Source organism: Primulina eburnea, chromosome 10 (genome assembly GCF_022965805.1).
Source record: "Primulina eburnea isolate SZY01 chromosome 10, ASM2296580v1, whole genome shotgun sequence".
In the NCBI taxonomy this organism is placed as follows: Eukaryota; Viridiplantae; Streptophyta; class Magnoliopsida; order Lamiales; family Gesneriaceae; genus Primulina; species Primulina eburnea.
Window position 1 is genome coordinate 33,830,336 of NC_133110.1, and position 14,821 is coordinate 33,845,156.

At 34.1% G+C, this 14,821-nt stretch overlaps 1 protein-coding gene across 1 annotated transcript; it reads right to left on the bottom strand.

The window, feature by feature from the left end:
• Positions 1-506: 506 nt before the first annotated feature.
• Positions 507-8,414, bottom strand: LOC140803322 (inorganic pyrophosphatase TTM1-like). Its single transcript, XM_073159157.1, is given in 13 exon segments — positions 507-947; positions 1,968-2,108; positions 2,110-2,241; positions 2,461-2,584; positions 2,814-2,926; positions 3,008-3,130; positions 3,482-3,676; positions 3,767-3,940; positions 4,034-4,147; positions 4,262-4,457; positions 4,664-4,778; positions 6,823-7,213; positions 8,241-8,414. Coding segments are annotated over 12 exon segments (1,989 nt in total). The 5' UTR covers positions 7,163-7,213; positions 8,241-8,414; the 3' UTR covers positions 507-725.
• Positions 8,415-14,821: the final 6,407 nt, after the last annotated feature.

The window sequence follows — 14,821 nt, forward strand, 5'->3', positions numbered from 1 at the left end:
TGCTACTGGTTCTACTGCTCGAAAATCAGCACTCTCTTAACTCGAAAATTCAAGTAATACTCTCAAGATTTGTGTAACCCAATTCAGAGGTTTGAGAGTGTTATTTATAGGCCGAAATCTGACTGTTAGGCTCCCTATTAATGGTCATAATCTGCATTTAACAGCCTTGATTCCATTTTAAATGCTTCAGTTACAAGTCATGGGTTTGATTAGTAACTGTCTGCTGAAATCCCGTTCCTCTGCTGCTGGATTATATCTGCTGGAAACTACATGTCTGCTGGAAACTGCTGGAAAATACATGTCTGCTGGAAAAATACCAGCTTCTGACTATTATCTTCTGCTGAAAATCTTGCATTACTTACTGAAATGCTTTTGCTACTGAATTGCTGGAAATTCGGGTTCTCACATTAACAATTGATTTTGTAAAGCTTAAAATGGTGTTTTTTTTATATAAAAAAATTGTATACAATCGAATTCGAATGGGATAGATACTCCAAAAAAAAAAAAATTCACAAGCTCAAATTATTCAAAATTACTTAAATCAAGCTCGAGCTAGAATATATCAAAATTACTTAAATCATCAAAATACTACCACAACTGCACACAATATACCACAACGATACAGATATTACACAAACTAGAGTGATTTACACCTCCCAACACTATTCTTCATTCCATATATACATTTTTCAAGTCCCTCTCATCGTTCAGAAGGGGAATGCGCGTTATTTTTGAGATGTCACAGTTCTGAGCAGCACGAGTCCGATACTGCCAATTGCCAAAGAAACAAGTAAAGGAACGGCAATGGATACTCCCATGTCTGTCATACCGCCGGAATGACTAGTTCGTCCTTGATGAGATCTTTCTCCAAAATACTCGTGCAGGAGATTGCTAAGATTGTCTATCTGATGCATAATTTGGCGCTGTCCCCGAGCAATAAGTAAAATCTGTTCCCAGATTAAAAAAAATGTCTAAGAAAATCTATGGAAACAAGGGAAACAACAAACACTATCCCAAGATCAAAACTAAACAGTAAATTATAAGGTTTATACTAGCTCATCTAAAAGATCAAGATCTTAAAAGCATGGTATTTTCAAGTATTCATATATAGAATGTTCATCCTCGAACTCTTTTTCCCAACTCTAATCTATGTGCTCATGGTGAAACAAACCTTAATATCCTGAAATGTTTTCTATGACATCAGCAAGAACCTGTAAACGGGCCTACACTAACATGGTACAACATGTAAACAAAGAGATAACAGCTGCTAATGTCACAAAATTCTTCACCAGCGAATGGATTGCCATGACCCCGCATCTAGTTCCACTTGAAATTGTATGTCGTCTAATAAATTTGGGAGGTACTCCCCACCTAAAAGGCTAGTCTTTTGGGTTGGGGTTCTACTCTTGGGCTTATGGCCTCTCATAGATACTTGAGCATCAAATGCTAATAGTTTTGCTCCCTACTTGGTTGGTGCACATTCAACAGATATAACTCAATAACCCTATGGTATGACCTCAAGCACGAAGCATCGGACCTTCCAAGTACCGGGATTTTTCCAGGAACTGCATGGTGATCAACTCTAGAAAAGTAAAACGACTTGTGCTTTTTTTAAAGTGGAACAAAAGTACGGTCTTCTCTTGTTTCATCTTTTGAGATTTTCCCCTCATAGAGGTTTTATGAGCAAATAGTAATTTCCACCTTGCAAAAAGTCACAAAATACCGTGTAAAAGTTAATAGGTTTCACACCACTATGTTATAAAAAATCAAGTCATTTAACCCGTGTTTTTAAAACTCAAGCATTTCCCATTTGCAAGGGGTTTTATGCTTGATTTTTAAAAGCACACGGTTTTAAAAACAACTGATTTTGCACAAGGGTTTTTTGCTTGTTCAATTTTCACAAGGGTATTGATGCAGTTTGCCAGAGGTTTTATCTAGAATGAGGAGGTTTGGGAGAATAGAATTACCTCTTCCATAAAAGGAGACTCCTTCACCAATTGGGAAGATGATAAGGAATTGGGTAGAAGTGAACCAGTCGATGAGCTATTGCCTATGCCAGACACAAAAAGAGAAGTGGGCATGGAGGCAACACAAGCTTCAGCCTGAATTCGCCAAATTTTGTTGACTAGCAGACACTTTCCTTGCAGAAAATTTTGAATTCAGCTCTTCAATTCGTGACGTAAACTCATCCATTCGCTCATTCAATGTCGAAATTTGTTCAGATAACTGACTGACGATTCCCTGAAAATTGGCAAGCTGATGAGCAAGAATGTCATCATATACAAATACTCGAGAAGTGCAATAAAAATTAGAATGAAAAGATCGTTTCAAAGAGCCAGGTCTTTATTGTAATAATCACCCTTTTAAAAAACCTTAACATGTAAGACAAGGAGAGAGAAAAAATTCAATCAAATAAAGCATTAAAGAGCACTGTTAACCAAAATATGTCTGTAAGGTCACCTGATTAGCAAGGGCTGCTGGTGAATCTGGGGTTCTTCCATCATACCTCCTACTGTTGACAGCAAGTTTTGTTAGCTTTGGTATATTTTTATCACGCTGTGTAGAGTATGAGTGTGGGATGCCACTGCCAGAAAAGACAGAAATAAATTATAAATCAAACTCCTAAAGAAATCTGCACCATAATATTAGGAACGAGAAAAAAAATGAAAAGACCAAGTGAGAAAATGATCCCCAACTTGGGTAATGACACGAGAAAGTAAAAAACTAGATTCATCTTCATAATTTTAAAAAATTAGATTCATCTTCAAAATTTTCTACTTCCCATTGGAGGCTTATGGCAAAAAGCAGCATACCGATTGAGGAACTTCACTCTTCTATCTGCAGAGGCTCGGGACAGAGCTTCTTTAGGACTGGAAGTCAAATCATCATCTATACTGAGCTTCGTCTTCAAATCATCAGGTAGTGCCTATGAAGTTTAAAATGAGATTAAAGATTCCAATGAATGAAATAAAAATGAATAATCATGACAATTTCTAAGGGGTCGAACCATAACGTCATTTATAAGTTTTTCCAATTGAATTTGCTCTATGTAAGTGCGTGGAACAAATGAGCCATCCAAACCCAACTCCTCGGCTACATATTTCACATACAACCGATCTCTTCCTTGTACCTGTGTACAAAAATCAGTCACTAGTGAAATCAAGAAAGAGGGTTGCTCAGGCAAGAGTGAGACTGAGAGTTAACATAAGTTTCCTCAAACAAATGACAAGGAAAAATACACTTCAACAATCTTACATCGTTAAAGTAAAAAAATGAAATTGTTAGGCTTGATTTCCCATTTACAGTAACCTTTCATCATATTCTTAACTCCAGCTAGGTCATATGACGTTATTCAAAATTTCATAAAATAACTCCATGCAAGGAGAAAATCAGAAATATAATAACTTTTGTTGATCTTGAAGTCAACCACCAAAACATTAAACAAGATATTACAAAGAAAACAAGTAAACAGATATCGTACCTGGACATACTTGCGATTTAGTTGCTCCAGCCAATCAGTTTTTACACAGATTTTATCATTGGAGAAAACATGGCTGCTTCTTTTAAGGATAGATGCTATTGTATACCCCAGTGCCATCAGCCCACCAAGAAGGCGCACACTAACTTCAAAAGTAATTCGTGGGGATATAATGAAGGGGCTATCCGTGACCCATTCCTGAAAATTACGACGTTATCAAATAGCATGTCAGGAGGCTTGCAACAAGGATGAACGTAAGTAGGAACCATAAGTCTCAAACAGTCAAACCTCAAACATGAGATTGTATTTGCCATCCCTGTTCCTCATCCTCAAATAAGACTGGCATGCCTCAGGATCTTCACCAGGTGGAAGAAGATATATATCATAAGTTTCCTCACTAGTTTCTTTATAATCTCCAGAAAAGATATCCTTAATTTGATCCACTGTAACTGCCTTTGTTGACTATAGCAAGACCAAAATCAAACTCAAACTAGATTACAGATACCTGCAAAATATTTAGTTGCATGGTAGCCATACTCTGAAGACCCGACCCACCTTTAAAATATACGCCGGATTCTGAAATCCAGAGAATGGATTAAATTTATTAATTATTTTTATATGTGCTGTTCGTAGATCTGGCTCAATAAAAGCCTTGTACATGGGATATACCTGCAGCAAAGGATACCATAAGACTCCTGTAGCGCATCATCGGTAAAACTAAGATTTAGCATGGTAATTGAGCTACACATATCATGGAGACAATTCTGAAGTTAAAAGAGATACTGTTTCCGATATTTGGTGAATTATCTCTTCAGGTTCTTGTCCAGCACGTTGGATATCCCTCAGAACACGTTTTACAAGGTCAAAGTGCACTCCACCGGTAACAGAGACACGGAGGTCTAGCAAAGGCCGCAATTTTTCACTCAAAGCATATATCCCTTCTATAATAACAATGCGGGAGCTGGGAACTTCCAGGGTCCTGCTCGATGTAGAAGTTGATAAAAAAATCTGAGTTGAAACCAACCACTTGAAGTTAAGATAAAATACAGTTAAATAGTTGGACAACAACGTAAAAACACAAGTTTCAAATTTAAAATAAACACAAGAAACAGCTCTGGCAATAAGAAATGTTTTAAAAAAGAAATAACAGGAAGGATGCGACGAGTCTCAAAGTTGCAGGTGAACCTGTAACCTATTCGAGAGCTAGAGACAAAATCATATATGGGAATTTGAACAGGGTTTCCTGCTTTCAGATCACGAATATTCTCAAGCAGAGTGTCATAGTCTGTCAAGCGTGGATCTGTTCAAAAACACGAAGCATTAATTATTCTGAGAACAGTACTGCGTGATAATCAATCAATCAACCATTAAAGATTGACAATTTTTTCCAGAACTAGTTGAAATACTAGCGGTAGGGAATGGAAGTTTTCGAATTAATTTTGTTCCATATATGATTAGAATATGATCCATTCAACCAAATATTGTGTTCCCATATCCAACCACATTCAACAAGTCACATTCTCAACAAATATTTAATCCAATTTTTATGTACAACGACAAGTAAAAGGATACACTATGAACTTTCAGAGAACGGTTGGGAAAGAAAGGATAGGGACAAAGAAAGTAAAAGGCTCCAAATTCATAGCTGTGTCCGGCTAATCCCCAAACTGTGCTACCATAAATACTAACCATTTAAAGAAAAATAAGCTTAGCTAAAATAGTGATAAAGATAAAACAAAAAACACACAAGTTATAATTTTTTTAAACTGCCCCTTAAATGGTTTGATAGTTGCCTAGCACTACCCATCAATTCCCCAAAAATGGTATTTGAAAAATAATTATGTTTTAAGAGGGTTAGGGATGATAAAAAGCAGAAAGAGGATAAGTAATTTATGCAGTGAAGAAAGCCCAAATTATCAAGTTCTTTGAAACTTTTAATCTCAGGTTCTTAAAAACCTAAAATGTTTTCGGATGTATGGCTAACTGAATGAATGGGACAAAAGACAGCATTCATAAAGGTTTTTCTTCACAGTCACCAAACCAAAGGAAGTACAATTGAGTTGCACAAAACAAGCCTCAAGAATGACACCATCAGTTTCAGAGTACATTGCTGATTATTTAGTTCTTCGGAGGTTCCAGTAACTTCTCATAACAGAATGAAAGCCAAAAATCGTTCCATAGATAAAAAGAGAGAAAATATGTTGATCAAAATTTCTAAACACAGGCAGAATATTTATTAAATATATTCAACTATAGACAAGGATTCAAGTAGTATTGAGAAAATTGTTCGACGTCAAACAACTAAGTCTTGTCACATATCACGATTCAAATGCTACTATGTCATTTACCAAATAAAATAATCGTATATAACCATAAACAGAAAGCTATTTAATGAATAACTCCTAATTAAGAAAACAGAAGACAAAATATTATCACATAGTTAAACTTTTTTCAGACTAAACTTTAACTTCTCTCATTTAGTACCAAATGTTGATACCTGGTCTGGTTATTATAAACATTAAGGACATTTTGTTTTGAGGATCCAGTCGTCGCTGTTATGATCTCATCTTTTTGGGCTATATTTACTGTCTAAATTACTATAACTTTCAATCAGTAGCCAGGTAACAAGAAGAAATGATAACTTGATTGAGACAGTTTTTTAATCATTTGTCTTTTGACTTCGTTGATGTGAAATCAGAACAATCAATTTAAATCAATCCAACATCATGACTGTAGCTACAAATTTTCATACTATAGCTATAGGCTGCATCATTTATCAGTTCCATGCATCTTGTTTGCTTCATTAAACTGTAATCTAAAACTATATAATCTGCTGAATCAGTTTGATTATGCATTTTGAGACATACTATTTCAGGTCGCTAATATCCTTTATATCTTATTTTCTGATAAAATTACTTCATGCATTCAAGTCACATATTTAAAACACATAGCAGGGATTGAAGATCTGAAGCACCCACTGAATCATTTTTTTAATCTAAAAAATAAAAGATATTAATCATAAAGAAGTTTTCCATATATATTAAGCAGGAGAGATAACCTCAAGGACTGCACAACTTCTAACTTAATTTTCAGAAATTCGATATTAAGGAAGCAAACACAAGATTTTTAAGGACTTCTGGAACAGTAAAGATTACAACAGTAACATCTTTTGTGCCAACACAGAGGAATTAGAGCATTTCAATTTATCACGGGCAAACAAACAAATAAACAAGGATATGATGCTATAAAATCAATAAGAACAAATCGTAAATCTGAGATGTAGATAAAATTAATAATCAAAAACAAAAAAATGCAATAACTAGAAAATTGTGCACAAGATTTACCATCAAAGTTTCCATCAATAATGCGGGTTGCATCATTATAGTTATCCATATTTATAACAGCGATGCTCGGCATAAAATTGAGGATCTTCTCGGTCATCACTGTCTTTCCAGCTCCAGACGGACCAGCCAGCCCCACTAATACCATTCCATCATTCTTTTGAGCCAATAACTGGCATGCACGAACAGTTAAAAAGAAACCCTTCTCAAATGACAAAGGATCGTGGATTGGAACAATCTCAAATCGATCAGAATCTTTACTTTTAACTAATTGCACTTGATCTCTCAAGAGGCCTGAGCGCCTCCTAGGAGATTCAGCACCTGGAAGAGCTTCCCGAGCCATATCAAACTTCAAACTTGGATGATTTTTCTAGTCACAGACTTGGAAAGTGAACTGCATTTCACATCAAACTACAGAAATTAAAGATAGAGAAATTGCTATCATATTTTTCAATCAGTATATAACGCACCAAATTAGAGCGAAATTGAATCAACAATCTCACATACACGTTATATTCTCTGAAAGAGTGAGACTAAGGAGATAAACAAATAAAATAGAGAGGATCTAGATACTTAAAAGGCCAAGAATCAAGCAGTAAAAGTGTGGCCCACAGCCATAGTGAATAAGCTACACAGTGACCACCGCTAATACCTAAATCCATAAAGAAACATGTAAACTTAAATCTTAACATTCTTAGAAAAAACATAATTGAGCTTTATTAAATCAGAATAATACACTTCCTAAAAAAGAAAATATATCCACCTACTGGTATCTTCCCAATGCGCTTGGATCCTACCACAGCCTTAACATACACATAAACACAGGCCAACAAAAGAACTTACAGCTTTGGTATGACAATTAATCGATTTTCTTAAAAAGAAAGGCTCAATCATGAAGTCCTTAAAGTCCATAATTTTTAATATAAATACCCTTTTCAACAAATTCAATTATTTCGTGACCTAATTTCTACAATGCCAATAAGCTTAGCTTATTCTAGTTAGAGTTTGATGGTTCTCCTCAATCCTACACCGTAACTACTCAAAACAAATATCTTGCGGAAGATCAGCCATAGGACTCAACAATTCTCTATTTATATCCACAACAGTATAAACTTTTTCTTCCAAAAAATCTAAGGGATTCAAGATTAAAGCAAGAATCATAATACAATTAAAAAAACCGAAAAACTCAATCAACAGAATACTAAACACACCAGAACGACATAAACCTCAAACAACATCCAAATTTTTTTAAAAAAAATCCCAATTCCCAAACCATTTCTTGAAATTCAATGTAATCAGTCGATAAGAATCAATGGCCAGCTGTGCTAAGGAAAACGAAAGATTGCAAGTTGACACATGCTAACGTGGGCGTGATCTTGATGCTTCAGTCGGCGGAAATTCATGGATCATCCATCACCTACCTTTTTAGAAAACAGTCAATAAAGTTCTGGTTTTGCTGCGACCTTTAGGATTTGATAAAATTTCTCAGCAGCTTTCAGCTGATACCGCAGGCGAGAGAATCACGGAAAGGAAATGGCCGAAGATTCCTCTGTGAAAAAGAATGGAAAGATTCATCTCTTTCGAGTTATTATATTTGGTTTTAGACGATTAATAACTTTAGTGATGTTTTACTTCGGTGATTTTTATTCAATTAGTGATATTTAATAAATAAAAAATTATGTGTATTAAAATTATTTTTAAAAACTCTGTAAAAGTTTAAAAATATTCAAAACATTAATAAATTTTTATTAATTCAATAAAATAATACTAATTATAAAAAGTAAATCTTAAGTTATAATTATAAAATATCGAAAAATATTTTGATTCAATCTAAAAATTTGGATACTAAATATTTTAATAAACATCTAATTGAGAAGTATATCAACTCATTTACTTACTTTTATATTTCTATTAAAAATAATATCAATTCATATGTTTTTTTTATTTGAACTTTTAAAAAATATATTTTAATATTACTAATAAAAATTTAAAATCAAAATTATTAACATTGTTCATTTTATTTTATATGTTTTAGTCACAAAATCTCGTAAAATTTAAAATTATATTTATTAAAAAAATTAATAGAAATTTATTACACTACATAATAAAAAAATTATAAAATTTTACTGAATCATATATTGAATATAATAATTATTATTATTTTTTATTTTTAGGTACAAATAATTGTCTTGGTTATATTTTGTTAGACATTTTGTCAAAAACAAAATTAATATATTTTTTATACAAAAATTTATTTAAAATTAATAAAAATATTTTAAGTTTAGTTATTCGTTAATATTTAAACTTATTGTCATGTATTTTTAAAAATATTAATTAATTAAATAGAAATGTTGAATTGATTTAAATAATTGAAATTTAATTTTAATAAATTAGATACTGACTTATTTGTTGTCTTTTTATAATATCTCTTCATAAATTAAATCAATAAACAAAAAAATATTTATATTGATAGATAAAAATATTTTAAATAAATAAAGTTATTTAACTTCAATTTTTAGTTCAAAAAAATTTTAAAAATCACAATAATAAATTACAAAATTCAAGAGTTATATGAAAAAAAATTTACAAATGTTAATAAAATTAATGCAAAATAAATTTATTATATTTTGTGAAAATACTTATAAATATGAGATTCTGCAAAAATCAACAGAAATCTATTGATTCCACAAAAAATTGCTATTTAAAATAAATTGGAAAATATTTGCAACAAATACATTCCTTTAGACTGTTGAAGCAGGATAAAATTCTTTAGATTAATACATCGGTTCTATATTTATATTTATCCATTTAAAAATATATATTTTATGGGTTAATTGATGAAAAATCTCTGAACAAAATATTTGTTGTGAATCAATTCCTATATAATTATTTTTGGTATACAGTCTCTGATACAAAGATTTTCTTGGTCATTTGTCTATTTTACACTAAATTTTATTATATTCATAGTCTACTTATCATACATCATTTCTCTGGATTTGGATCATCTACTGTGTTTTCAACGCAGCACTCGATGCTGTGCACTTTTTACACGAGATGATCACGTGATCATTTTGTTTAATCTGACAACTTTTTAAATTTATCTCATATGGTCTGATTTCCACAAGATGATCAAGTGATCATCTCATATAAAAAGTGCACAACATCAAATATTATGTTTTCAACACCGTGGAGGATCCAAATCTCATTTCCCTCCACTCCAGCAAACGCCAATTGGGATTTGAAATCTCAATAATTTCTGAAGAAAATCTAACATCTCCGACGATACAATGACGAAAACATAGAGAAAAGTGAAGAAGCGGCACATAATTTTCTTGCGAACTACTACATTATGTTTTTTTTAATTGAATTTTTTTTCGATTTCTGGTTTTTGGTTATGCGATTTATAATTTTTATTCCATCGAGACTTTATTGAACTCTGAGGTTGTAGCAATTATTTCCCATTTGTTTGTTTTTTCGTGCTTTGCAATAGCAACGACATCATGAGCTATCAGATGGTTGATTTTTGGTTCGGTTTCTGTTTTTTTGTTCTGGAGTTTATAATTTTTTATGCATTTGATGTCACAAATATCTCGACTTTATGGAACTTTAAGATTGTCTCTATCGTTTTTCCCATTTTTTGTTTTTTCGTGCTTGAACTTAGGGTTTATGATATGAATCTTGACACGAATAAATAGCAAACACGATTAAAAATAAATCGCACCCTCTATTCAATTACGATATTAAGATTCGTGTGTTTTTCCCGATCTTTTGAATCAAGTATTGTGTGATATTCACCTCTAAACTAGCAAGAGTTTAGCAACAAATAAACACGAGGATAAACAATCGAAAACTATACGAACCTTCGAAGAACTTTGCCTACGACAATCCGCACAAGCAACGATCGACAAACGCCACAAAGTTAAAAACTTTGATAAGTTTGATTTGATTTGACAAAGCTTAGCTTTGAAAAAGTTGAGAGAAAATTCTCAAAAGTTTGATAAACTCAAAATAATAATGTCTATTGTTTTCTGAATTTTCGTCCAAATACATTATAATAAAGAAAAGATATCAAGGAATCTAGTCTCTCAAAATAATAAAACTCTAGAAAAGGAAACAAATCCGCGCAGAAAACGCTAGGCACGGACCCCGTGCAGACCTCCGTGTCTGGGTCCGTGTACATACTGTACTAATCTTCATCCGGAATCAAGGGACACGGACCCCGTGCTCACCTCCGTGTACGGGTCCGTGTAGGCACTGTATTCGCCAACTTCAAAGGGCACGGACCCCGTGCCTGGGTCCGTCTCCAGGTCCGTGCAGGCACTGGATTTGCTCATCCCAGCTTGTAAAGGACACGGACCCCGTGTGCAGGTCCGTGTACAGGTCCGTCCAGACTCGGTCAGCTCCATCAATGCTTGAATGCTATTCCGTTGGCCTCCAAACGCACTCCCTTGCGTCTCGAGCCCCTCGACACTCTGTACCCTGCTTGTAAATCCACCTTCCTTGCTCATACGCCCGGGCAAGGCTTCCATGATCGCATCAGTTTATGTTTTGCTCTAAACTTTTGATGTATCGATATGGTGTTTCTGGGATATATCATATTTTCATTTTGTTTTATGGTCCTGATTTGTGGAATTTGTGTAACCTTAAGATCATTGGTTTATATCGTGATTATATATTTTTTTCGAATGGATGCGATGTTTTAGATTGTTTTGTTTCGTTTTATGACCATAATTGTTGGAGTTTGTTGACTTTTGAGATTTTTACAGATCTTTATTACGTGTTTTCCTTGTGTGAAATTATGTTTTAGGTTTCGATTTGCATTTTCGTGTGATATGAAATATTTTACATTGTATCAATTTGCTTGGTAAATTTGCTTTTCATTTTCATCAAAAGTTTTTTTGTTATGTAAATTTTTGTTTATGGTCTTGTATGATTTGCGAAACATGAATAATTCGAAAAAATAAAAGAGTAACGATCATGATAGTATGTTCAGTAGGAAGGATTCAAGTTCATGTTGTTCGCTGTAGTATTTTTTAAAGGAGATTTCAAAACTAGTTCCTACATTAGGTAAAAGACAGTTGGATAGATCGAGGCGACCCCATTCATACCTTGGTTGAATATACCTAAGTTATGCATCGGAACTTGTAGAATTGATGCAATCCTTAAAATCTTCGATGTAGAAAGTTGTGAATTCTGTTTAAGTCTGCTGTGATGGTTCCATTTGCTTCAGAAGAAGATTCCATCGTGATCAGATTTTCTACTGTTTGCCAACTTGTTAAACTTTCTTTGAATATGATTGTTAAGAAAATGAAATTTCAGGAATTTTGGTGTATGACAAATTAGAAATCAACCGCGGTTGGAAATTCTCAACCGCTAGTTTTCAACCGCTTATTTTTTACATTCATTTAAGAGACTTACTTATTGTTAAACGACATTCTCTGACCGGCTGTATGCATTCAAATTCTCGAAGTCAACGATCTCACATCAATTCCAAGAAAGATGTGCATTTATATTTCTTTCCTAGAAAGGACGATCAGAGACAGTCTTCATGTCCTAAAGATATATGCACAGTCGCCTAAAGTAGTAAACCTCAAGTAAAGAGCCTCAAATTTATGATAAGCAAAAGGAAGATTTAAATGCGGACATTTATTGCTCATAAATATGAAAACGACTTATCTGCTTCAGGAGCTCAGGTTTACGTTTACAAGTACTTTCTGACCTTTAGATCTTTTAGCTATATTATCTGGGAGGAATGCAAGTTATTTGGGGCAAGCTACACGACTCTAACACTGATTGAAAGAAGTCTTTCAGCTTGCCTTCACAGAGATTTTTGAGCGCCTTCACAGATTACATTCTCATTATCTCTCTTCTGCACGCAGCTCTACAGTCACATATTTGATCATTTAAGGATCTTTTCGTGCTACCAAAACAAACTACTGTTCTATCAATAACCTGCGGTTATTTGATTAAAGTTTGGAAGTCTGGTGAACTGAAAGTTCTTAAATCCAGAAGTGTAAAGTGATCACTATGAGTTCCAATACAGGCAATGGAATAAGTCCTGATTGGATTGGGCTGTTACAAACGATTTGTAAAGTCAAAGTCTTTTAGTGGAATCCTTCCTACCAAAGGAAGAAGGGGTGACGTAGGAGTATTCAATCTCCGAACATCTATAAAAATACTGTGTCTCTTATCTTGTGCAAATTGTTATCTGTTATTCATATCCTTGTTGTTTAGTTTGTCAAATCTTTAAGAAATATCTGTCAAAAGGAAGTGAACCGTCTTCCGCACACTGTAGTGGTTCACCTCTTTCGACCGTTTGAGAACGAAGTATTTCGAACCGCTTAAAAACGGTTGAAAATACATTTAAAAAAAAAAGTGAAAGAGTTCATTCACCCCCCCTCTTAACTCTTTCTCGATCCTAACAATCGGTATCAGAGCGGGTTCTTCTCAAACATTGATATCTCTTGAATAATATGGCATCTTTCAAAAAAATCCCTATGTTTTCCAAAGAAGATTATGATGATTGGAAAATTCGTATGCAGGCACATCTGGCAGCTCAGGATGACGATATGTGGTTTGTAATTACTGATGGACCAATGAAGATAATGAAAGCAAACACAGCTGTTGGTGTAACTGAAGGTGCTCCTCAAATGATAGAGAAGCACAGATCTGAATGGACCGCTGAAGATAAAAAGAAAGCAAACTTAGACAATGTTGCAAAAGATATTCTCTATAAGACTCTGGATAAGAACATGTTCGCCAAAATCAAGACCTGCACAACTGCAAAAGAAATATGGGAAAAACTCACTCAACTGTGCGAAGGAAATGATCAGACCAAAGAGAACAAACTGACAGTGGCTATTCAAAAATTCGACAATGCAAAGATGAAGCCAGGAGAAACTCTTGCAGAATTTGATGAGCGATTCAGCAGCATTATCATCGAACTCACCTCACTTGGAAAAGAGTACTCCAACAGAGAAATTGCTTTAAAAGTCATGAGAGTTCTTCCCAGAGAATGGGATGTGAAAACTATAGCCATGCGAGAATCCAAAGATCTAAACAAACTGGAACTACATGATCTATTTGCTGATCTCAAAGCATATGAATTTGAGCTAGGGATACGAACCGAAGAAGAGCCATCCACAACCCAACAAACAAAGGCCTTGGCAGCGGCTACAGTGACTCTTCCGGTCGAAGAGTCCACAAGTAAGAAATCGGCTGAGCAACTAAGCAATGAAGCCTTGTCTCTATTTGTTAAAAAATTTGGTAAATTTATGCGCAAAAATCAGTCTCAAATGAATAAACCTTATTTTAAAAAGGACCATACTGAGGATGGTCAAGGTTGTTTTAACTGTGGAAAGAAGGGACATTTTATTGCAGAATGCAATAAGCCTAAGAAGGATGAAAAGAAACAGGAGAATAGAAGACGGTTCAAAAACGACAAGAAATTCTTCAAGAAAAAGAATCAGAAAGTTTTGGTTGCAGAAGAAGACAAAGGCAAATGGGCTGAAACAGAATCAGAAAAGTCTTCTTCTGAAGAATCTTCGAGTGAAAGTGAAGACGAAAGAGTTGAATGTCTTATGGCCAAGGAAGATCAAGAAGCTACTGATGAAATGGTATTTGATTTTAATTCTGAAGAATTTACACGAGAAGATCTTGTTACAGCACTTAACGACATGGTAAATGAGTTCAAAGGACTATATATGAAATTCAATGAAGCTGATGCAGAAAAGAAAGACTTGAAAAACAAATTAACCCTCTCCAGCTGTTCGCAGCACAAAGAGGTTGAAAGTTTGAAAGTCAAGCTAAGTCTGATAGCAGCTGAGAATGATGATTTACGAAGATTGTTCCATGCTACATTAAAAGAAAACAAACGGTTATTAAGTACCATCAATATGTGGAACAAGTCCTCTGCTTCTCTTGATAAGATACATGAAATGCAGAAACCAGCCGGAGACAGAACTGGGCTAGGTTACGGCATAAATGATTGTAATACCTCAGA